Raw genomic sequence first — 26053 nt, forward strand, 5'->3', positions numbered from 1 at the left:
CAGGCTTGAGCCACCGCGCCCGGCCCGACATTTTTTTTTTAATGCAAAGGTATAAAATAAAGTCTATTTCCCTTCCCTCTGCTTAGTCCTTTTTCTCCACAGTGACCACCATTAATAGTACCAAGTGGTTCCTTCCACAGTGGATCCAGCAAGCAACATAATGTTACTCTTTTACAAAATGTACATGAAGGGAATGACATACATGCATACATATTAGTCTACATCTTATTGTTTTTGGTGAAATCTTAGAGCTCTTTCCATATCAAAGCATACAGATCTACCTGCTCTTCTTAATAGCTGCATAGTAGTTCATAGTTGATTTTGGTTTTGAAACGAATTTCCTTTGGGGTTTTTTTGTTTGTTTTTTGCTATAGCAAAGAAAAATGCTTAGTGGTCATTTTCATTATATATATCCTGCTACACTTCTGTAGGTCCTATATATTAGTAGGCTTAATTCCTAACCTTTATTTGTGGACCAAAAGGTAAATGCCTGTTATATTTTGATATTACCAAATGATTCCTCAGGACTACACTTGCCATCTGTTTTAAACTGTGTGCAAGGCTGATGGGTTAAAAATGCTATCTTATATTTTTCTTTTTGTATTTCACATGACTTTAGTCAGAAGTAAAGTTTAGCATCTTTGCTTCTTTTTTTGTCACATTTCTTTTTTTTTGTTGTTTAAACTGTTTGTATCCTTTGCCATTCTTCCATGGGGTTTTGTGGTGTGTCACCTAATTTGATTTATAAATTAAGGAATTTGGAAAGTAGTTGTCAAATATGCATATATTTTTCCTCAATATGTCATTTATCTTTAGGCTTTAGGGGAAAAGAGGTGTTTTTTTTTTTTTGTCATATACTTTTATGTTGTTGAATGTATTTGTCTTTGCCTTTGTGGCATCTGAGATTTATGAGATGCTTGGAAAGGCCTTTATGTCAGTATTATAAATAACTTCACCCATGTTTTCTTTCATTTATTTTTTTGGTGATAAATCTTTTTAAAATACTGGCATAGGAATAGAATGGCATTAAATGGAAAATAATAAAATCCTCCATACATTCCTTGGTACTTTATAAGAAATTGGTAAACATGTGACACCTTTGAAAATTCAGGAGCTGTGTTTTCCATTGATGGGGCATGGTATTTTATGTGACTCTCTAATGTTACATAAAAGGGTAGTTAATTGCCTTTTTACTTCTTTTACTAACTCAGTGAGGGTGGGGGGCTGAATGCAAGAGCAGGGGCTTGAGTCACTAGTTTCTGTTCACCGTTCTCAGCATCAGCCGTGATGTTACATGATGGCCCGCTTGTTTTTCCTGTCTTCGTAGAGCGGCTTTTTGTTCTGGCACCCCTTCGGGTAAAATGTGTTAACCTGGATCGGGGGTGTCTTTCCCTCGTGTGTCGTGTTGCGGAGCAGCCTCTTGCTGTTCTGATGCACGGGCACAGTGATGTAGCCTGTAGCTTTTTTGAGCGGGTTCTTGCGAAGATGTCAAGCAGCATTACTTACCAAGCCTATTGTCATATGGTCTCGCATCAGACCTTAGTCTTCTTTTCAGTGCCTCCTTGCATGCTTATTTCCAGAGCCCTTGCTTTGGCTTTGTACTTCAGTTCTGTGGGAGGAGTGTCCCAGGATGGCTCATGTGGTCATTTTCAGGCACTGCTGCTCTCCCTGTGGCTTGTACCCACAGTGCCTCCCTGTGTGAATGGCCTCCTGCTCTGGTTGCCCAGCCGGCCGTCACTCCGCTGCATGTGTTTGTTTTCTCCCAAAGCTGCTCACCCTCATCTGTGGTCACCTTCTCAGTGTGGCTTCCCTGTCTGCCATCCTCTGGTGCTTTCAGACTTGGCTTCCTCACTGCTGTTCAGTCCTGGAGGGCCCCTCACAGTTTGCTCTTGCTTTCAGGGCGCCGGGCTCAATGCTGCTTTGAATTCTGTTGAACTTGGGCTGAACCCTGTGTCGTCTTGGCAGCATCTGCTTTCTGTGACTTTCACCTCCAAACACCAAAAGGACCAGTTTACTTGAGCCCTAGATCTGTGGTTTTTAATTAATTGAGGCTTTAGCATGTAAAGATAGCTTTTTATTTAAAGCAAGTAGAGTGAGCCAGGGTCCAGGGCTCTGAGGAGAAAAGGGGGATCAAAGCTATGAATATGGAGGGCATGATACACGGTGGCCGCGGGGCCTGTCTGCATTTTTCTCCTCATGTCCCTTACCTCTGCCGATGATTCTGGTCTAGAAAAGAGGGAGAGTTTGCTCTACAAAGAGGGTGCTTCACTAAATTCCTACAGCTGAAATTGCTTGGTCACAACGGATATGCAGATGGAATCTTGACGGATATTACTAAAGTGCCTTCATTTGCCACTCTTTATTCTGGGCAGCAATAGGAGGATGTTTGTCCACCCCACCCATCCCCCCCACATCTCCATCCCTTTCCTTGACACCTTCCTAGGGTAGGTATGTAACACAGGGCAAGCTCTCTAGGGATAAGGGGTTGTCGTATGGGGGCCTAGATGTGCACACTTCAGAAAGGTCCTGGGAAAGTCAGTCTTTTGGATCCTCAGTTGCTTCATCTTTAAAATTGGGGGAGTAGTACCTGCCTTATGGGGCAGGTTGGGAGGATTTAGAGACACTGCGTCCTAAGCCTTTACGACATGCCTGGCATGTATCACACATTCAGTAAAAGGTGGTCACGGATGATGGTGGTGGAGGAACTCTGCCAAGTAATCGTCTTTTATAGTTGCCCAGGCTGGTGTGGGGGCGGCTGGGCTCATGGAAGTAGGAGAATGTTAATCCCGCCCATATCAAAGGTGATCCTTCCCAGAAGCCACCTTGGAGACCAGTGGTGGCCTTATGTGGTCACAGCAGAGGCTGTGTGTGAGGTGAAAGCTTCCACAGGTGTGAAATTAATCTCTTTCTTTGTAAGAAAGTAAGAATTTGAGGCCAGGCATGGCGGCGTGTGACTGTAATCCCAGCTACTCCGGAGGCTGAGGCAGGAGAATCACTTGAACCCAGGAGGTGGAGGTTGCAATGAGCCAAGATCGTGCCACTGCACTCCAGCCTACGTGACAGAGCGAGACACCATCTCAAAAAAAAAAAAGAAAGCAAAAATTTGGAACTAAGAAATTGAAGGAGCAGAAAGACTGTCTTTCCATTGATTGAGTGAACAGAAGAGACCTGTGAAGAAGTTGAGGAGGTGACAATTTTGAACTTCTCAACAAACCATTTCAACAAAGTTCTATCCCTGTGTATTTTTTAAAAGAAGTATTTCACATTCTTTTTCCACAGTATAGGTTTTAAAAACAAAAACAAAATTTTGTTAAAATACATATTAATGATATTGAAAAAAAAATCCAGTTTGTATGTGCTTGTTTTTTAAATTAAAATAATAGCAGTGTAAATGCCTGGTTTGGGTGTGGTTTTTTCTTAGAATAATGTGACAGAAACACCTATGATTACTCTCCTGAATTGAAGAATTCTGGTTCCGATGGTTTTACTGAGTGGAATAATCAAATTCATTACTGTTTTCTGAGCCAGCTGCAAACTTAATCTAAATGAAAAACTAATATAAATCACTACTCTGCATTATCAAAAATGAATTCCATTCCCATCTCTCTCTGAGTGGGGAAGAAGCTGCATTAAGCCTGTATCAAACTGCAAGACTGGGACCTTTATTCATCTTTGAATTCCCTTTGGTTTTGTGTATGTAAGAGAATGATATTGAATGAATATTTTCTACAAATGTAAGAAAAATAATTTAAATTCCCAGTCAGTATGCCATTTAGTGATTGCAATTAAATCTAATACTTGCAGCACATATGACAAAAGGCTAATTTCCTTAATTTGCGAAGAGCTCTGACAAATCAATAGAAAAGGCAAATAAGGGCAAAGGATATGAGTAGGCAGTTCAGAGACAAACTTAGACAAATTGCCATTAAATGTGAGAAAAGATATCAACCTCATTTATAATTAAACAAATGCAGCTGGGCGCAGTGGCTCACACCTGTAATCCCATCACTTTGAGAGGCTGAGGTGGGTGGCTCACCTAAGGTCAAGAGTTAAAGAACAGCCTGGCCAACATGGTGAAACCCCATCTCTACTAAAAATATAAAAATTAGCCAGGCGAGGTGGCTTGCACCTGTAATCCGGAACTACTAGGGAGGCTGGGGCAGGTTAATAGCTTGAACCTGGGAAGTGGAGGTTGCTGTGAATGGAGGTTGCACCACTGTACTCCAGCCTGGTGAGTCTCCAGAGGGAGACTCCATCTCAAAAAAACAAACAAAAAAAAACAAAACCACATTAAACCAGTGAAGTACGTCTCTCACCTGTCAGTTTGGCTGAAAAAATAAAAAGATTTGATACTCATTGCTGGCAGTTATGAGGGAGCAGGCCCTTCCCTTTAAACAGATCACTGCTGCTACCTCTTAGAGGATAACTTGGCATTATCAATTGAAATGAAAAATTTACCACAATTCTGCTAGAAGTTGATTTACTAAACGTAAGAAAGCCAAGATGTAAGTGAGGGTGTGTGTGTGTGGCCATTCCGTGTTTGTAATGGCTATTTTAGTATCAACTGTAAGTACCTTGTGACACAGCCATCCATGGAATACTATGAAGTTGGAAAAAATTAGGTCAATGTGTATGTGCTGCTATGGAAAGATTTTAAGGTATATTAAATACATTTCTTTAAAGCAGGGTATAGAACAGTTTATGCTGACAGATGTTTAAAATTTTCTCTGAAAGATACCCCAAAACTCCTACCAGTGATTGTCTTTGGAAAGAGGGGCTGGGGCTGGGGGAAAGTTTGCTCTTCCTATTCCATGATCTGAAGTTCTACCATATGTGTATATTTTATTTTAAGGATAAAATTAATTAAAAATTGGCCTGGTGCAGTGGCTCATGTCTGTAATTCTAGGATTTTGGGATGCCAAGGTGGGGGATTTCTTGAGTCCAAGAATTCAAGACCAGCGTGGGCAACATAGTGAGACCCTGTCTCTACAAGTTTTTTTTTTTTTTTTTGAGTTTTGCTGTTGTTTTCCAGGCTGGAGTGCAATGGCATGATCTTGGCTCACTGCAACCCCTGCCTCCCAGGTTCAAGCAATTCTCCTCCCTCAGTTTCCTGAGTAGTTGGGATTACAGGTGCCTGCCACCCCGACCAGCTAATTTTTTTTGTATTTTTAGTAGAGATGGGGTTTCTCCATGTTGGCCAGGCTGGTCTCGAACTCCTGACCTTAGGTGATCTGCCCACCTTGGCCTCCCAAAGTGCTGGGATTATAGGTGTGAGCCACTTCCCAACCTACAAAAAGTTTTTTAAAAGTGGGGATAGTGGTGCTTGCCTATAGCGTCAGCCACTCAGGAGGCTGAGGTGGGAGGATAGCTTGGGCCCAGGAAGTTGAGGCTGCAGTGAGCCAAGATTGTGCCACTGTACTCCAGCCTGGGTGACAGTGAGATCCTGTCTCTAAGAAAAAAAAAGTAATTCAAAATTGATCTAACTTAGGTGTAGGCCCTCTGACATTCCATGTAGGGGAGAAAATTGAGACCTTCAAGAAACCACTGAGTAGGCCATGTTGCAAAACCGCCAGTGTAGAGGGATGGAGGATCACATTTGAACTTGAACTGTGCCTACATAAGAGGCTCTGACCTCCTCTATCCCGGGATCACTGGACCTGATAAAACCACATGTTGGGTGTAGAACTTGTGATCGATGATGAGTTTCTCTCCCTTTGGTCTGGTCACATGCCTCAGACTGAAATTAACTGTAAGTTCACCATGTGCCAGTCATTTAGAAGCTGCTTGTTCAAAAGTGTGGCTTGTTAGCAGCTCTAAGGGGGAATCTTTGAATCTCATTGTCACTGTGGAAAGGAAGTGTTAATGTAAGGGAGAGGAGAGCAAAGCATTTCCTTTCTCATATTGCAGAAAAATGGAATCCCTCTTTTAGGTGTTAATCATGGTGTTCCGTTTTTCTCAGTGATTATCTTTCAAGTGTAGTTCTCCGCTTTTCTTCTGAGAAGTAGATAAGAAAAAAACCACACAGGAGGAGGAAGCCTCATTGGGAAGCCGTTTTCAGTTGTACATTCGATTTCAGAAATGCTCTGTTACTTTCCTTTCTGTACTGGTTTTTGCCCCGGAGTCCACACCTTTAAAAAGCCTGAACCCACCTTTTGCCCTTGCATTTCCGAAAGTCACTATTTACACACCCCGTGTCATAAAGATGCTATGATGAATAGGTAATATTTGACTATTTGTTAGGTGCCAGCTGAGTTGCATTTTTATACGTTTTGCCAATTTGAGAAAGAAGTATTTTGTCTCATGTTTATGTATTTATTTATTTTTGAGATAGTGTCTCACTCTGTCACCCAGGCTGGAATGTGGTGGCACAATCTCAGCTCACGGCAACCTTGGCCTCCTGGACTCAAGCCATCCTCCCACCTCAGCGCCCCCCAAGTACCTGGGACTGCAGGCACCCACCACCTCGCCTGGCTACTTTTCGTGTGCTTTTTAGAGATGGGTTTCACCATGTTGGCCAGGCTGGTCTCGAACTCCTGAGCTCAAGTAATATGCCCACCTCGGCCTCCCAAAGTGCTAGGATTATAGGCATGAGCCTCTGTACTTGTCCTCAGGCTGATGATTGTTTACTGATGAAGTTGTTATGCATTTTTTTTTCTTTGCTTTGCCTTTTCTTTCTTTCTTTCTTTTTTTTTTTTTTTTGCTAAAAATGTATTTTTTGGATATATAAAAGTTGTATTTCTCCTGTAGTTAAACCTACATTTCTTCTTCTGGCATCTTTGTGTGCTTAGAAATGCCTTTTCTAGAGGTTATTTTGAGGTATGCTGTGAAGAAGGATCTAAATTTATTATTAATTCAAATTCGCTAAGCAGCATCTATTTCAGTAATTCTCCCCTATTTGCTGACTTGAAATGGCCCAAGAGACTATCTCAGTCTAATCTCTACCTTGACAACCTCATGTGGCTTATGCCCTGCCCCTTGTGCCTTGTTCCAGCTGTGCACACAGTTCCAGCACATCCTTCCTTCCCAACCCTTTGTACATGTGATTCCTTCTGTCTGGAGAGTTGGAGCACCCCGATACCCACATGTATCTGACTAACCTTTACTTGTCCTTTAGGTCTTATTTAAAATAGCATTTGTTCAAGTAGGCTTCTCTGACCACTCCCCTGTCATGAAAGATCTCATAGCTCTTACTATGATTTATGATGAGAGAATTAAAACTCCCATGGATCCCTAGTGCCTGACACTTAATACATACTTAGCCGATGAATTATAGCCCAATCATACATTTTGATGTCCATAAGTTTGGCCATATTTTGTCTATTTCTAAAATGTCTTTAGTATTTATTCTTCTAGATCTGCACTATCCAGTTTGGTGGCCACTGGCCACATGCAGCTATTGAGCACATGGAATGTGGTTAGTCCAAACCGAGACATGCTATGTGTAAAATACACATCAGATTTCAAAGACTTAGTGTGAAAAGAATGTAAAATGTCTCAACTTTCTAATCCTGATTACATGCTGCAATGATATATTGGGTTATATAAAATATTATTATAATTTATTTAACTTTTAAAAATGTAACAACTAGAAAGCATTAAATTACACATGCGGTGTCTTATATTTCTGTTGGACAACAATGTTCTAGATGCATTTTAAAATTATTTTGTCAGGTTTCTAAGAAAAGATTCCATTAGGCTATGTTATATTTTTAATATAACATAATTAATTTTGGGGGAAAGTGTCTGTCTTTACAGTATTGAATCATCCTGCCAGAAGCATGTTCTCTCTCTTCATTTATACAGGCTTTTGTCCGTATTAAAGTGAATTGTATTTTTCTTGCTGACCCTGTTTTTTGCTTATCTTTCCCCACCCCAGGTGTTTTATCCTGTTGTTATATTGTCGGTTGTACCTTATTGTCATTATCTTACCTGTTTTTTTTTGTATAATTTTTTGAAACCCTCCACTTGGTAGATGCCGATTCTAACATTTTCCAAGTAATTCTCTTGTGTTTCCTTGTAAATAGTCCGCATATTATATCTGCATGTAATAGTAATTTTGTCCCTTTTTTTTAATGGCTATTTGCCTTAATTTTCCCTTGTCTTGTTGCTTTGGCTAGAAGTTCTAGAATAATGTTAAGTAAGAGTAGCGATGGCAGGTAACTTCGAGTATCTTCCCAGGCGCTGATGGGAATGACTTAAGGGTTTACCAAAGTGTGCTCCAGGGAACGCTAATTCTTTGGAGTGTTAATATGTGTACCTTGAGCGAACAGTTTCACCCTTAAATGAGTTTGCGAACTGCTGAGTTAAACAGGATTCTTGTCTCCAGGAGTTTTCAGGTGGGTTATGCTAATGTGTCTTTTAATTCCTAGGAGGTGAGTATATTGGGGCTAGCTCTTGGGCATGTGTTCTACTCAATACATTTTGGGAAATGCAGACATCATGGTTCCTTTTTTTTTTTCTTTTCTTTCTCCCATTAAGTGTACCAGCATAATGCAGTGTTTCCTTTTTAAGGATGATGTTGCCATTGGTTTGTAATAGATACTCTATTATATCAAGAAAGGATTAAAGGATTGTTCTGTTTCTACCCTATTGAGTATTATTGCCTTACTCTAAAAGGGCATCTAATTTTTTTCACATGCATTTTTGACATAGTATTGATTTGGTCATATGGGTTTTTCTCCTTTGACTTATTGATGTTGCAAATTATATTTGTCTATTTCTGAACATGTAGCCATCTTAACATTTGTGAAACAGCTGTTCTTGGTCATAATATATTATTTTAATAGGTTGTATATTCTAGTATTTCTGTTAGGAATTTAAAATCTATTTATTTAGATGAAGTAGACAGTTTTCTTCTTTCTGCTATTTGTCATCTTCTGGTATCAGATTTGTGCCATATGAACTGAGATGCTTTAAATGTTTTTACATGCATCTAGAACAGTGTGAACGGCCTGAAGATCATTTGTGCCTTGGCACTTCTGTTTCTTATTTAGTTCTGCCAATTTATGTTATCCTAAAAATATGTTCATTTCATACAGATTTCAAATTGATTTCAATCATAATCTAGGATAAATAAGGGCACAGTATTCCTCTTTGACTAAAATGTTGTAACTCAAATTTTGACGTGATAAAAAAATTCGGACATGATTTAGGCACATTTAACTGATCCTTTCCTGTGATCGTCTTAGATTTAGTTGTACATTATCTTGTCTTGAAATTTAAAAATTCCTTCTGTGATTCCATGCTGTTTTTCTATATTAGTTATTTTCCTGCTGTCTTGGGGCATCGTGTATTTTTCCTTTTTTGACCTCCTAAGTTGAGTCATTTCACTTGTTTTTAGTATTTATTGTTTAATGATAAAAACTCTTAAGGCAATGACTTTTCCTGTTACAGCTTTTCGTTATTTTTTTTTAAACTCCCAACATTTCATTTTGAAAAAACTTCAAACATAGAGAAAAGATGAGAGAATTTCACAGTAGGTGCCCAAATATCCACCATGTAGACTCTCCGATTGTTAACCTTTTACCGTGTTTGCTTTATCACATATCTGTCCATCTCTCTTTTGGAGATACATTCTCAAGTAAGCTGAAGACATAAACTTCACTTCTAAACACAGATTTTATGTGTTTTCTCATTGTCTAAGTAGTTTTACTCCATTTCAGTTTTTTCTGATCTGATACGTAGATGTTGACATTTCTGTTGGTCGGGTTTTAAAATATAATTGTTAGATCTGTTTTTGTTGTGTTTGGGTCAGAGGATGGAGCCTGGACTATATATACTTAAGTGGTCTGAGCAATTTTAGGCCAGAGGAAGGAAACCTGTTGTAGGTGTGCCACAGCTGTGAGCACTAGTAGAGAGTGATACCTTCTGATGTGTCCATCACCCTTTTCACTCCTATTGTTGAAAATAACTACTGTTTAAAATACTGTGTTGGCTGGGTGCAGCGGCTCACACCTGTAATCTCAGCACTTTGGGTGGCCGAGGTGGGCAGATCACTTGAGGTCAGGAGTTTGAGACCAGCCTGGCCAACATGGTGAAACCGCATCTCTGCTAAAAACACAAAAAGTAGTCGGGAGTGGTGGCGCATGCCTGTAGTCCCGGTTACTCAGGAGGCTGAGGCAGGAGCATTGCTTGAACCCTGGAGGCGGAGGTTGCAGTGAGCCAAGATCACACTGTTGCACTCCAGCCTGGGTGACAAAGTGAGACTCCATCTCTAGAAATGAAATGAGATGAATAAAATAAAATTAAGTATTTTCTAAAATAACTCCTCACTGGCCGGGTGTGGCAGGTCGCACTTGCAATCCTAGCACTTTGGGAAGCTGAGGCAGGAGGATCACGAGCTCAGGAGTTCAAGAACAGCCTGGGCAGCATAGTGAGACCTCATCTCTAATAACAAATAGTAATAATAGACCGGGCGCAGAGGCTCACGCCTGTAATCCCAGCACTTTGGGAGACTGAGGTGGGCAGATCACCTGAGGTCAGGAGTTCGAGACCAGCCTGGCCAACATGGTGAAAACCTGTCTCTACTAAAAATGCAAAATTAGCCAGGCCTGGTGGTGCATGCTTGTAGTCCCAGCTACCTAGGAGGCTGAGGCAGGAGAATCACTGGGAACCTGGGAGGCAGAGCTTGCAGTGAGCTGAGATCACGTCACTGCACTCCAGCTTGGGCAACAGAGCAAGACTCCATCTCAAAAAATAAAAATAAAAAGGTAATAATAACCCTTCACTGAAAGAGACTGAGCATAGTAAGTCTCAGCCAAATCAACCCAACCCGAAAGGGATATAAAGGTGTACAGAGCTGAAGGGCAAACATATAAATCAAGACAACAGTGTGCTGCATGCTTGAAAAATACCAATCAGAAATACACAAGTAAGGCAGAACATTTTTAGATGAATTTAGTTTTGTTTTTGTTTTCATTTTTTGAGAAGGAGTCTCACTCTGTTGCCCAGACTGGGATGCAGTGGCACGATCTTGGCTCATTGCAGCCTCTGCCTACAAGGGTCAAGCGATTCTCCTGCTTCAGCCTCCTAAGTAGCTGGGATTACAGGCGCACGCCACCACACTCGGCTAATTTTTGTATTTTTAGTAGAGACGGGGTTTCACTATGTTGGCCAGGCTGGTCTGACCTCAGGTGATCTGCCTGCCTCAGCCTCCCAAAGTGCTGGGATTACAGGTTTAAACTACTGTGCCTGGCCTGAATTTAGTTATTTTTCACGAAGTAGTTCAAACCCTCAAAAGTACTTGAAACGGGGAAATATTTTTCCTAAGAGGATACCAATTTTTCAGTCAGAGCCCAAATAGCCCTACTATGTGTAAAATGTTTTACTTTTGATCAAGATGAATGTTAGGCAACTATGCCACTAGGCTAATTGAGCATTCGTTTATTTGGCTGTAGGTGAATTAACCAAAACATGAAAGACTAAAACAAGAGGAAGAAAGCTTTGTGTAGAATTTAGGAGGTATGATAGCCACATGGTATTGTTGTTGTAAGCTTGTGTTTATGCCACTTGTACTTAGTGAGGAGTCATTGGTGAATGATGCAAACTCTCTCTCTCCGCAGAGTACGCTTCATGTCAGTAGAAATGGACAGCAGCAGTTTTATTCAGTTTGATGTGCCCGAGTACAGCAGCACCGTTCTGAGCCAGCTAAATGAACTCCGCCTGCAAGGGAAACTATGTGACATCATTGTACACATTCAGGGTCAGCCATTCCGAGCCCACAAAGCAGTCCTTGCTGCCAGCTCCCCATATTTCCGGGACCATTCAGCATTAAGTACCATGAGTGGCTTGTCAATATCAGTGATTAAAAATCCCAATGTGTTTGAGCAGTTGCTTTCTTTTTGTTACACTGGAAGAATGTCCTTGCAGCTGAAGGATGTTGTCAGTTTTTTGACTGCAGCCAGCTTTCTTCAGATGCAGTGTGTCATTGACAAGTGCACGCAGATCCTAGAGAGCATCCATTCCAAAATCAGCGTTGGAGATGTTGACTCTGTTACCGTCGGTGCTGAAGAGAATCCCGAGAGTCGAAACGGAGTGAAAGACAGCAGCTTCTTTGCCAACCCAGTGGAGATCTCTCCTCCATATTGCTCTCAGGGACGGCAGCCCACCGCAAGCAGTGACCTCCGGATGGAGACGACCCCCAGCAAAGCTTTGCGCAGCCGCTTACAGGAGGAGGGACACTCAGACCGTGGGAGCAGTGGGAGCGTTTCTGAGTATGAGATTCAGATAGAGGGGGACCATGAGCAAGGAGACCTATTGGTGAGGGAGAGCCAGATCACCGAGGTGAAAGTGAAGATGGAGAAGTCCGACCGGCCCAGCTGTTCCGATAGCTCTTCCCTGGGTGATGATGGGTACCACACTGAGATGGTTGATGGGGAACAAGTTGTGGCAGTGAATGTGGGCTCCTATGGTTCTGTGCTCCAGCATGCGTACTCCTATTCCCAAGCAGCCTCACAGCCAACCAATGTATCAGAAGCTTTTGGAAGTTTGAGTAATTCCAGCCCATCCAGGTCCATGCTGAGCTGTTTCCGAGGAGGGCGTGCCCGCCAGAAGCGGGCTTTGTCTGTCCACCTGCACAGTGACCTACAGGGCCTGGTGCAGGGCTCTGACAGTGATGCCATGATGAACAACCCCGGGTATGAGAGCAGTCCCCGGGAGAGGAGTGCGAGAGGGCATTGGTACCCGTACAATGAGAGGTTGATCTGTATTTACTGTGGAAAGTCCTTCAACCAGAAAGGAAGCCTTGACAGGCACATGCGACTCCATATGGGAATCACCCCCTTTGTGTGCAAGTTCTGCGGGAAGAAGTACACACGGAAGGACCAACTGGAGTACCACATCCGGGGCCACACAGATGATAAACCATTCCGCTGTGAGATCTGCGGGAAGTGCTTTCCATTCCAAGGTACCCTCAACCAGCACCTGCGGAAAAACCACCCGGGCGTTGCTGAAGTCAGGAGTCGCATTGAGTCCCCTGAGAGAACAGATGTGTACGTGGAACAGAAACTAGAAAATGATGCATCAGCCTCAGAGATGGGCCTAGATTCCCGGATGGAAATTCACACAGTGTCTGATGCTCCCGATTAAGATGGTAAAGAAGTGCACCCAAACAAAGCACATTAATCAATGCATATTTGTGATTTGCTTTGTTGTAATCTTTGGTTTTCCCAACCATCTGGAAATCTCTTGGTCTCTTGGCAGTTTTTCTAAAGTTTCTGGATGGAACACTTCGTTGTGTTTATCCTTTCCCCTGCCCTCCCTCCCCGAAGGAGCTCAAAGCATGAAGGGCAACGCATCCAGGGAAAACACAGGCTGACAGTATTCCTCTTTGGCTGAACTCTTAATCCAAAATCTGCCAGTGATTTAGCTATGCCAACTGGTTGACCCTCCATTCTCTGCCAAGAGGCATACTCTCTCTCATTGTGTGCGCTGGCAGCAGTGCACGTCCATGGAGAGAGATTAGGATGCCGTCAGCTGATTCAAATGGGTAACCTTTTCTAATTTAAAATTCCTTTTAGGGGGTAGACAATTTATATATATATATAATAAAACTATTATTATATATATAGTATATATACATTCTCAAATTTGATTTTATTCTGGTTGAGGTGAATGTAAGAGGAATATATAATTTAATACAATGTGAACAGGGCTTTTGAGTCTGTCTCATCCCTACCTACTATGTTAGGGTTTTGCCCCTTCATTTTCCTTAAAAAAGAATGTTAGTAGGTTTATATTAAGCATTGTGTCCAAAAGCAAGCAAAGCAAATCACAGTGTTCACAGCTCTGCTTCGTAACAATACATAAACCAAATGCCATAAAATTTCTTCAACTCTAGTTGGAAACCGTTTGGAATTTTTGTTAGTTGTCCAGCAGGTAAGCTGGATGACCTGTGGTGCTGACCTTTTTACATAGTGTAGTGTTATATTAGCCAACCCCAAAGGAGCAGTGGTTTTCAAGGTTTTTACTGGCCTACAAATCTACCTTCATTCCGTACTGTAGAAACATACATACCAGGTAACTAAATCGAATCACTCTCTATCATGAGTTAGGACTCACTCGCACTTAAGGAAAGGGATTTGTAGTTCTGTCTACAAAATTCTCCAAGCAGTGTTGTGGGTTTTTTTTGGGTTTTGTTTTGGTTTCGTTTTTTTTGTTTCCTTTCTCTTTTCAAACAGCCAGTTCAGGTGCACAGCAACTTTTTCTACATGCAGTTCCCAGGGAAACTGCAGAACTTAGAATTTGTACTTTTTGTAAAGCTATACTCTATGGGAATTGCAAGCAATATATCTATCTTAGTATTGTGTGTGCTAACGAGAGCCTCAGTGGCTCCCCCACTCTCTCAGTGTTTCCTGCTTAAAGAACCAACAGTTTAAAAGCCCTCTAAGATACTCTGTGTGTCACCATTTTTTGGTCATGTGGTGCTATTTTTGTTAAGTGTCTTTTTAGGTCAGTATAGTTGTAGAAAATGTGAAATCTAATGGTAATAATGAATTATAATTGTTTTTCTCTCTTGAGTTCATTGCTTGAAAAGAGACCTCAAAAGCATGTGCCGGCAAACACGTTACTGTATGAAAATGTACCCAAGTCCTATTTGAATAATGTTTTATTAGTACTTTCGGAAACGTCTTCAGTTCTGTATTGTGTTCACATACACAAGCAGGCTTTACAAGATTGCTTCGGTACTGTAAACTCTGGCAGAGAGTAATTTTGTGGGCGGTTTGGTGGTGAGTTTGTGCTGCAGGCTGCCTGTCGGATGTCAGTGTTCTGGTATCTGCCTGAGAACCTGGGCTCTGAGACGCACAACCAGTGTATTTCCATAGGTGAACAGTGCAGCCACCTAAAAGCAAAACCAATGAAGAACCAGCCTCAGAGGCTTGAAGTTAAAGGAATACAGAATTAGATGTTTGCTGGTTTTCTATGTTTTTTTGGCTCTTAAAATACCAAGGGTGGATTGGTTTTTGTTTTTGTTTTGAGAAAAAAAAAGTCATTCAAGCCCTTTGTGTGTAATAGCCCCCAGGGGTGGCAGCTGTGCAGGCGCATCTCTTTAGCACACAGGATCTGTTCACGTGTGAACTGCTGCGCTACACATCAGTGTTAACTCCGTACAGATACACTCTAATCCCGCTGCTCCCGAGGAGCGGCTTTTGCTAAATCGGGTATATAGTATGCCTTTTTCCTCGTCAAACTGCCTAAGTAGGGGTTTGTTCTCTCCCTGAAGCACTTGCTCAACTCCTGTTAAAGCCACGTGCCTCAAGGGGAGGCTGGACCCCAAGTGTTTACCCACTTAAATATGTTCTGGGGTTTCAGGTAAATGTTTGTGATTTTTTTTTTCCTTTCATGAATAAGTTTGGTTTTGATTTTTTTTTAATTGAATGCAAAAAAATTGTGTTGTGATACAAATTAAGTTTGTGACAAGAAATGCCCAAATCCAAGGACATACGAGGTCAAGCTCAGGGAAGGAACCCCCTTTTCACTCAGGCTTGGGGCCTTCAGTGAAGTCTCCAGAGCATTCCGTGGTATGAGAGACAGTGAGGAGGGAGAGCACCTGGCGCGGGCACCTCCAGCGTCCTGGCTCTTGGCATTGTCCGTCTTAACCTTATTTACATGGAGTTCTTTGTATTTGTGAATCTGTTTAACTGGTTTGAGTTTACCAAAGAGTGACTTATCCAAAATTGTCTTTGACAAAAATATCCATTGCTTTGATTGTACAGTTCAGGTTCAAACATTGTAATGGGACTGTTAAGGGGCAGAAAATTGATTGAGTTTCTCTCTAAAATCGATTCCACATTTTGCAAGTTCCACTTGCTCCCATTCGTGTTGCTAACACTTTACCCTTTCCACTGCTCGCAGTGTTAAGAATGAATTCTCAAGCCATAACACAGTACTGTAAAGTTCCGCAGGGCTTCGAGGGAGGCAGCGCCTAGGCCAGCACGGAGCTGTGTAGCCTCTCTGAGCGTTCGCACTGTCATGCTTCCCAGGGGCGTGACTGGTGAGAGATTAACTCCATTCAGATCGGGCAGCAGCAATTAATTGTGCCTTGCCACATGAGGATGTGTTAGGAGGATTAACATGACCACAGAACCGAAACATTCTCTCCCTGAAGTTCACTTCACGTCTCCACAGACGAAGTACGCTGTGTAACTCCTTAGAGCAACTCTTTTTGGAAAGCAAAGTCCCTATTTCTGTACAGTTTTAGGTTAGGTGTTTCATTTATAACAGATGCAGAAATCAATTAAGATAAAGTGATATGTGAAGAAATCTTTTACAGTAAAATATATCCTGAATTCATATAGGCTTGTTCATAATTGAGTCTCTTCTTGACCTACCTTTTCAATATTAGACAATGTGAAGACAGTGACAGCGTCCTTTTCTAGAGATATTTAGCCTGTTATTACAAACTGTGAAGACAAAGAATTTTATACTTTTACTAATGTTTTGTGGTTTTAAACAGTTATTTTCATTCTAATCAGTTCTCTACCCTCTAATTTCTACTAAAGCTGTAAATACATTTAGAAATTATATTTGTAAATACGGTATATGGAGACAAGTTAATTTTCTGGTCAGTGGAAAGCCTCCCAACCAATTGGCTCTGCCTTGGCATTTGTGGTTTTTGTTGTTGGTTTTTTTAGTTTAGTTTTTTTTTTTTTTTTTTTTTTTTTAATAACAGCAGAAAGGATACTGTCAGTTCACTGTTGAGCAGAATATACTGTAGAACGAAATTGATAATTTTTAAATCTTCCAGAGCATGAGTACATGTCTTTTCTAATGATAGCAAATATAACCAACTCTTTGTTTTTCCCTTAGCCCGGACCATATAGACCTGCATATTTTTGTGTGGTTTTGTTTTGATTTTTGTTCTTACAGCCTAGATGGTAGGAAGAATTTGCAGGAACACAAAACAAGGGCTGGGGGGAACATCATCTCTGTGAATGAGCTTTACTTTAAAGAGATCAGTGTATTTTATTTTATCAGCTTTTCTCTTAGTTACTGTGATTGTTGTTGTCGTCGTCGTCCTCGTTAATGTTAAATTCTATAATGGTTTCCTGTGAAGCCTCCACTGAAAGGGACTCAAATATGCAACACCTAAACTATTTTCCAAGGGCACATGCCCCTTGAATGGTGCTTCTAGACTGGTCAGGGTTATTTATTAAATTTTATATATGAAAGTATTGGGGAATTATGTAAATTCTTTATATGAAACTAGTTCATAAATCATAGATTTCATATTACTCAGTGCAACTGAACTAAAAGTTCAGAAAAGTCATTCACATTGTTCCAAATTTGTAATGGTTGTCACATGTCACATGCGTCTTTTTCAGTAAGTGCCAGAGTGTTCCCACTGTTTCTGCCCAGTGCTTGACTTCTCGGCCCAGAAGAGAACCTGCTTTCTCTGGTTTCCTCCCTGGGTCTGGCACAGACAGGGCTATTGTAGTTCTTGATCAAGTCCTGGAGTCAGCCTCGCCTGGCGCTCCTTGTAGCAGATTCAGTACACAGACCTCTTGCTGCCCCTCAGTGACAAGTATGCTGTGAATTCAACCTTTGGACTTGCTGCCCAAGCCTTTGGTTGCTGCCCTGACTATTGTAAGAGGTAAACTTACCTGGTTTGTTTGAGAATGACCATTTTCCTAATGTGAAAACCATCTCTCTCACCACTTTTATTAGTAGGGCTAACATTTTTTTCCGTTATAAATGGTTGAGCAATTTGAATGACTTAACACAGTGTCATTATCTTGCAATATAAACTGGTAACCTCACAACTCCACACTTCATCACCATATGAAGTAAATGAAGCTAGCTAAGCGGATGCTGTATCAACTAGTAACTTGCCATTAAGGATTATTTTATAGCATGGATTTAAGACTATTTATTCAAATGATATTTTACTCTTGTATTCACTTTGTTTTAGATTTGTGACATGAATATTTCAGTGCTGCTTAATTTTGTTCTGAATTCTTGTTTCTTGCTTGTAAATGGCTTTTTTATGGTATAAATAAAGTCAATGGACATTGCTGTTTGTAAATAAAAATGCTGCTAGAGCAAATGTGCTGTGGTCTCCCTCTGCGCGGGCCCCCTTGGCCTTGGCGAGTGTCACTGGCTCTGACAAACATCTGCAGTGTCATAGCTTCTGTAATCACTGTTTTTGAAAGGTTAGGGTTTCCTGAGAAGCTCTTGTGCCACTATCGTGCTGAGAAGAAGAGAAAGAAGTAAGTGTATTTCTGACCTCTTGTGTGGCGACTGCATTGTCAGCCTGGGTCTACACTGAGGCTCTCCCAGAACAAATCGCCGGTGAATCCCTTCCCCTTGCGCCTGCAGAGAATACGCCTCGCTTAGTTACCCACGAAGTGTGGGGTTACACAGGCTCTTCTGTCTCCACTAAGCCAGTTAACTCGCCTTCCTCCTCCAGGTTCCAGCCAGGGGCTCCTCTTCAGCAGTCCCCAGGTCAGGCCTCTCTTACATAGCATTTGTTGAACTGTGTTCCTGCTCTTAGGAGCACCAATTTCAGTTTGTAATTGTATATTCATTAACGAGATTATTCAGTTAGTCTGTCTCCCTCTAACCTGGAGGCTCCCTGACAGCAGGGATTATAAACTCTCTTCTCCCTTGAGTATCCTTAGCACAGGACCCGGCACCACAGTAGGCACTAGGTGAGGGTTTGAGTGAGCAAACACGTGTCTCCTGGAGGGTTGCACAAGTCGGTGTAGCTGGGATACAGGCAAGATTCACCTTGGCTCCTTTGGGGCTTCGAGGTGACCTGCTCCTCGCCCGTAAGTAGGGGCTGCTGTTAAGCAAATTCTCACCAGTCCTCCTTTGCAGTGAGATGGTGCACAGCAAGAGAGGTCCGTACAGGAACCAGCTTCACCTGCTAGCTGGGGGCCTGGGGATTCCTGAGGGAGGCAAGGGAAAGATGGAGAAGGTGCGTGGACCAGCCTATCTGGAGGTCTGGCTTTCATTCCTGCCTTTGACTGTGACTTGGAGCAAGTCACTTGCCTTCGTTAGCCCACAGTTTGACTCTGGTGATGCTGAAATGTGAGGCAGTGGCTTCTGGTGAATTTGCTTACTCCCTAAGGCTGGAATAGTAGCCCAACATCAAGAATCAGGGGCGAGCCTCTCCCCCAGCAGGGTTCGAGGAATATCCCAAGGGGGTGGGGTCCTGGAAATAGCAGCATCAACTGAAGCCAACGCCCGGAGTCGGAGCAGATGTGTAGACCACACTGAGCTGCATTGCTGGCAACGTCCCCTGGCAGTCGTTGGCTCATCTTTCACTTGTCCTAATGTCAGACCTGTCTTTACTCTGGCTTCTTCCAATTATAATTCATACAATTGTTGGCCAAGTCTGGGTGGCTTCAGGGATGTTTATGAACATTCTTTATAATGTCATAGGACAACCACTAATCCCTAATTGTCTGCTAGTCTTCACTTCTGTTTCCTGGACCACTTCCCTGAAAGCCCCTCAATCCTCAGTGGCTTTTCTTTTTTCTTTTTCTGAGACAGGGTCTTGCTCTGTAACCCAGGCTACAGTGCAGTAGTGTGTCACAGCTCACTGCAGCCTCGACCTCCAGTGCTTAACCAATCCTCCCACCTCAGCCTCTCAAGTAGGTGAGACTACAGGTGTATGCCACCATGCCTCACTAATTTTTAATTTTTGTAGAAATGGGGTCTCACTATGTTGCCCAGGCTAGTCTCAAACTCCTGGGCTCAAGCGATCCTCCTCCTTGGCCTCCCAGTGTTGGGTTACAGGTGTGAGCCACCTTGCCTGGCTCAGTGGCACATGTTAAACATCTAGGATGTTTTCCTTTGGTTTTTCACAGCAGACCTACCTTGCACATATTTTGTCAGCATATAGGGCTCATAACTTCAGAACACGAAAGAAATGACAGACCTCAGTGAAGGAAAGGCATTACAGACCACGTCAACTCAGGATCACGCATGGAGCCTGTGCTGTGTGCCTGCTGTGCATTGCCTGGCCAAAGGTGCCTGGCCGTTGCTAGAACAATAAAGCTCACTGTTCTAGCACTTACTGGTGTGTGCATATGTGTATGCATGTTGTGTTGTATTTTTTTGAGCTAGAGTCTTGCTCTGTTGCCCAGGCTGGAGTGCAATGGCACAATCTCAGCTCACTGCAACCTCTGCCTCCCAGGTTTCAGCGATTCTCCTGCCTCAGCCTCCCAAGTAGCTGGGATTACAGGTGTGTGCCAACATGCCAGGATAATTGTTGTATTTTCAGTAGAGATGGGGTTTCACCATGTTGGCCAGGCTGGTCTTGAACTCCTGACCTCAGGTGATCTGCCCACCTCAGCCTCCCAAAGTGCTGGGATTACAGGTGTGAACCACTGTGCCTGGCCATGTGTTTTATTTTTTGAGACAAGATTTATGTTATTCAGGCTGGAGTGCAGTGGCATGATTGTGGCTCACTGCAGCCTTGACTTTTCTGCCTCAACTGATCCTCCCACCTCAGCCTCCCAAGTAGCTGGGAGTATGGGCACAGACCACCCTACCTGGCTAATGTTTTGATTTTCTGTAGAGACAGGTTTTTGCCATGTTACCCGGGCTAATCTCGAACTCCTGTGCTTAAGTGATCCTTCTACCTCAGCCTCCCAAAGTGCCCAGCCTATGTGTGTATTCTAGGTGTACAAATGAGAGTGAAGGTCATTCTGAATTCTTTTGGCTTCCCCAGAGTGCTGGAAGTAGAAGGGGAGGAACTTTGCAGTTTCCTAACAATGGAAAAAGGACCTCACAGGTGAGCTGCTACCTGGCCTGCCAGTACTGGGACTCCTGCAGCCGTCCACATAAGTAATCTCCAGTTATGGAAATTGGTTGCCTCCCAAGGAACTCTACAAATTTGACAGCTTTGGATGAGCCCCAAATCTGCCTCCCTGGAACTTGCACCCTTGCTCTCTGTTCTACTCCATGCGCCCACAGTGTGTTTTAAATATTCAGTGACAATATCCAGCCCGTCTAGCCCTCTTTGGGCTTCCCTAGGCAAAATGTGTCTCTGGGCTATCACCTTTCCCTGGAGTCCAGGCTGTGGGGACAGATTTCCCCTTTCTCTCTGCCCACCCCCCTTCAGTTTAGGGGCCTGTTTCTGACAGAATTTTCTTGGAACAGAAGTGGTGGAACCCATAACTTGGAGGAACACTTCTTTGGCAAGCAAATTACTTTTATGTATGTGACTATTATTTTAACTAGCCTGTCTCTGCCAGACGATCTATTCATCACACATCTGGGGCTTGGTCGCTGTTTTCAGGGGTTTTTCTAAAGCCTTTTTTTCCTCTTCAGCCCATTCCCTCTCTCCCTTTTGCTCTCCAGATATTCAGGTGAGAATCAGCAGCCAGCCATCACCTTTACTTTGAGAGATCTGGGCTCCGAGCATCTTGCATCCAAATTTCCCCCAGGCGTCTCACGTCACCCATTCCCCTTGAGAGCTTCCTCCCGCGTTGATCACGGATTCCGCCTGCTCTCCAGGGTGCTCTGGCTTCCTCAGGGAGCTGGGCGTCAGCTCCCAGTTGCTGGTGCCCCCTCAGCTGGGAAAAGGGCTTCCTCCCTTGCTCGTGTATCACCTTTGCAGAGGGAAGACACTTGGGCCAGCTGGTGGTCTCACCCACCTCCTCTTTTCCCTTTCATCATAGTGGCTTCTTCGCGTTCTGGCCTCTCTCACTCTTTCTTGCCCACTGTGCCTTGGCCAGGCTGGTGGTGAAATGGGAATGCTATTAGGTTCGATAGCTAAACTACTAACTCCCTTCTTTTCCTTCCACTGTTGCCCCCTCTTCCCCCATAACGGGCCTCCAGGAACCTCCTGCCACCAGGCTCTGTTGAAAGGCCCCACTTCCAACTATGGTCAGGGGATGGCCAACTGCAGGCCCTGTGAGTATTAGTGCCTTCCACCATGAAGATAAAGCCATACCTCTCTGTGATTGTAGCCTGGGAAGTGGTTCTCAGGCCAGCACTCCCGTGAAGTGTCAAGCATTATCTGAATAGAATGGTCTGGCCCAGATGGAACAGGTTGAGTGGTTCCCTTCCTGGGGGCTCTGTGTGGAAGATATGGCCCACAGAACCTCATCAACTGCCTCCAGAGGGCTGGCAAAGGCCTGGCAACCCCGAGAGATCTCAAGAGGGCAGAGGATTCAGGAGCAGGGTATTCTGTACCTGGGACTTGCCCTGGGCACCAAGATGGCCACTCGCTTGGATCCTGGACGGCAGAACACAGGGAGAGCCAGTGGACACCTCCTGTAACTGGAGGCCTTAGCCTAGGGTGATATTCCCTGGGGCTAGTTTGGAGGTCCCTTGAGAATTTATATTCTGCTGGAGGGAGGAACCCTAGTCTGAGGGAGGAGGACCATGAAACAAAATTCTGGTGAATTAAAACGTTAAGTACAGAGAAATGAAGCCATAAACTAGTTTTTTAAAATATATTTTTATTTTATTATTTTTGAATTAATTTATTTTTGAGATGGAGTCTCACTGTGTTACCAGGCTGGAGTGCAGTGACGTGATCTTGGCTCACTGCAACCTCCACCTCCCGGGTTCAAGAGATTCTCCTGCCTCAGCCTTCTGAGTAGCTGGGATTACAGGAGAGCCACCACACTTGGGTAATTTTTGTATTTTTACTAGAGACACAGTTTCACCATGTTGGCCAAGATGGTCTCGATCTCCTACCTCGTGATCTGCCTGCCTCGGTCTCCCAAAGTGCTGGGATTACAAGCATGAGCCACTGCACCTAGCGTATTTTTAATTTTTATTTTTTTGAGACAGAGTCTTGCTCTGTTGCCCAGGCTAGAGTACAGTGGCATGATCTCAGCTTACTGCAACCTCCGCCTCTCCAGTTCAATTGATTCCCCTGACTCAGCCTCCTGAGTAGCTGGGATCACAGGCACACACCACCATGCCTGGCTAATTTTTTTTTTTGTATTTTTAGTAGAGACAGGGTTTCACCATGTTGGCCAGGCTGGTCTCTAACTCCTGACGTTGTGATCTGCCCACCTTAGGCTCTCAAAGTGCTGGGATTACAGGTGTGATCCACGGCACCCGGCCTAGTTTTTATTGTTTGTTTGTTTTTTAAAGGAGTTGAAGATTTATTTGCTTTTGCAGTGGGGAAGATGTTATTAAGGATAAGACCAAAAAGAAGCAATCTTAAGAGGAAAAATAGATTTGACTATATACAATGTAAAATGTGTTTAGTAAAAGCAAAACAACAAAACAAAAAACCCACATAATTGAAATGTAAGCTACACATTTAGGGAAAAAAAAAAACAACTTTGCAACATATAGAACAAGAATTTGTGAAATTAATAAGAAAAAATATGAATATTCCAATTTAAAAGGGGAAAGAACATGAAGCAATCCACAAAAGAAATACTCAAGGCTAATAAATATAGTCCATGGTAAAGAAATTTTACCTCACTAGAAAGCAATTAAAGTGATAATGAGAGCCAATTTTCCTACCTATTCTGTTGGCAGTACCCAGCATTGACAAGGGGAAGGGAAAATGAGGCAGTCATATCCTGCTGTTGGAAATACAAGCTGGTATAACAAGTTCTGGAAGGTAATTTGGTATCATGTTTCAAAATTGTAAATGCATAATTCCCCTTGATATAGCAGTACTACTTTTAAGAATTCAATCTAGGAAGATACTCTAAGTAACTGAAGATGTACAAATTTATTCATCCTAGTGTTGATTATAATATTGAAAAGTTGGAAGCCACTATAATGTCTATCTATAAATCTGGTACATTCCTACAATGTCATACTAGGGAGTCATTTAAAATGATGTTATAAGCCTGGCACATGGCTCATGCCTGTAATCCCACCACTTTGGGAGACCAAATTTGGAGGATCACTTGAGCCCAGGAGTTTGAGACCAGCCTGGGCAACATAGCAAGACCCATCTCTACAATTAATAATAATAATAAAATGACTTATAAATGTGTAAATAAACCTCTATGGTATGGAGAAATATCTATGACCCACTGTTGAGTGTGGAAAAGCAACTTATAAAAGAACATGTGTTGTGTGAGACTATTTAAGTTGAAGTATACATGTGTGGCCAGGCACAGTGGCTTATGCCTGTGATCCCAGCACTTTGGGAGGCCGAGATGTGTGGATCACTTGAGGTCAGGATTTCAAGACCAGCCTAGCCAACATGGTGAAACACTGTCTACTAAAAATACAAAAATTAGCCGAGCATGGTGGTGTGCACTTGTAATTCTAGCTACTCAGGAGGCTGGGGCACAAGAATCACTTGAACCCGGGAGGTGGAGGTTGTAGTGAGCTGAGTTCACACACTGCACTCCAGCCTGGGCAACAGAGTGAGACTCCATCTCAAAAAAATAAATAAGGCTGGGCGCAGTGGCTCACGCCTGTAACCCCGCACTTTGGGAGGCCAAGGCGGGCAGATCACCTGAGGTTAAGAGATCGAGACCATCCTGGCCAACATGGTGAAACCCCGGCTCTACTAAAAATACAAAAATTAGTTGGGCGTGGTGGCATGCACCTGTAGTCCCAGCTATGCTGGAGGCTGAGGCAGGAGAGTCTCTTGAACCTGGGAGGGGAAGGTTGCAGTGAGCCAAAACCGTGACACTGCACTCTAGCCTGGTGATAAGAGTGAGACTCCGTCTCAAAAATAATTAAATAAAACATACACATGTATATACAACATACGATGTTACATTATATAATGTATACATAATGCCCTCTATATTTGATACCTATAGATTTCTGGTTTTGTTTTTTTTTTTTTTTCTTTTGGAGAAAGAGTCTCTGTCACTCAGGCTGGAGTACAGTGGAGTGATCTTGGCTCATTGCAACCTCTGCCTCCCAGGTTCAAGTGATTCTACTGCCTCAGCCTCCTGGATAGCTGAGATTACAGGCGTGCACCACCATTCCTGGCTAATTTGTGTATTTTTAGTAGAGACAGGGTTTCACCTTGTTGGCCAGGCTGGTCTCAAACTCCTGCTCGCTTTGGCCTCCCAAAATGCTGGGATTACAGGCGTGAGCCACTGCGCCTGGTGTATAGATATCTATTTTTATTGAATAAGATAATGAGATAGTATATTTCATGAGATAAAGTGTAGTAAATACTTTGTAAATCCTGGCAATTAGGAAATGAGGGTGGATAGGGTGGTTGGAGCCAGATATTAAGGTGTATTTTATTTCAAGCTGAGAAATTTGGATTTTACCCTGTGGCCATGGGGAGGCAATAGAACTCAATTTAGTGAACAGTTATGGAGTGTCTGCTGTAGAAATGTCTAAGTGAAAAAGGTCTTTTTGTAGAGAATATTGCTACAGAGAATGCTGTTTGTATTCAGTGAAGGTCAATAAATTGGCTCTCCAAGGCAGATTGCCTTGGGAACTTCATCAGCATCTGGTGCTAGCCCTCAGCCTTGTAGACCTAGAAATCCATCTTTGGGACACAGGGAAAGTGGGTCTAAATCTGCCACTGACTTATAGTCACTACGTGTAAAACTCACATATAGAATTAGAATGCCACTGTGTTAAATTTCAGAGACATAGTGGAATGCAAAAATGAGACATATTTACCACATTATTTTCAGCTACTTCTAGTAGTACTAACGTGGATGGCTGCCATTTATTAGACATTTAATGGGTTCTGGACAATATACTAAGCACTTTCTTTTTTTTGAGATGGAGTCTCGTTCTGTTGCCCAGGCTGGAGTACAGTGGTGCGATGTCGGCTCACTGACGCCTCTGCCTCCTGGGTTCAAGTGATTCTCCTGCCTCAGCCTCCTGAGTAGCTGGGATAGCGCCACCACCACGCCCAGCTAATTTTGTATTGTTAGTAGTGACAGGGTTTCACCATGTTGTCCAGGCTGGTCTTGAACTCCTGACCTCAAGTGATTCACCCGCCTCAGCCTCCCAACGTGTTGGAATTACGCGCATGAGCCACCGAGCCTGGCCAAACAATATAGTAAGCACTTTTCATGCATTATTTCCTTGCATCCTCAGAACGACTCTGTGAGGTAAATACTATTATTATCTTCATTTTACAGAAGCAGAAACTGAGACCTCTGAAGAGTGAGTTGGTTGTACAACACTG

The 26053-nt window shown here is 42.9% G+C and overlaps 2 protein-coding genes across 4 annotated transcripts in view; both read left to right on the forward strand.

The window, feature by feature from the left end:
- Nucleotides 1-22402, forward strand: part of ZBTB34 (zinc finger and BTB domain containing 34) — a 29298-nt gene extending 6896 nt beyond the window's left edge. For 2 of the 3 annotated variants that reach the window (XM_032257292.1, XM_032257291.1), the window contains exon 2: nucleotides 11562-18043. In XM_032257292.1, coding sequence (XP_032113183.1) covers nucleotides 11572-13086 — 1515 coding nt within the window. In that variant the 5' untranslated portion in view covers nucleotides 11562-11571 and the 3' untranslated portion in view covers nucleotides 13087-18043. Of the gene's footprint in view, nucleotides 1-11561; nucleotides 18044-20677 lie in introns of those variants that run through there. The other variant, XM_032257290.1, reaches the window with a different exon arrangement.
- The window catches only part of RALGPS1 (Ral GEF with PH domain and SH3 binding motif 1), a 377570-nt gene that overhangs the window by 6840 nt on the left and 344677 nt on the right, over nucleotides 1-26053 (forward strand). The window lies entirely within an intron of this gene.

Source organism: Sapajus apella, unplaced genomic scaffold (genome assembly GCF_009761245.1).
Source record: "Sapajus apella isolate SASKATOON/1434 unplaced genomic scaffold, GSC_monkey_1.0 scaffold97, whole genome shotgun sequence".
NCBI lineage: Eukaryota > Metazoa > Chordata > Mammalia > Primates > Cebidae > Sapajus > Sapajus apella.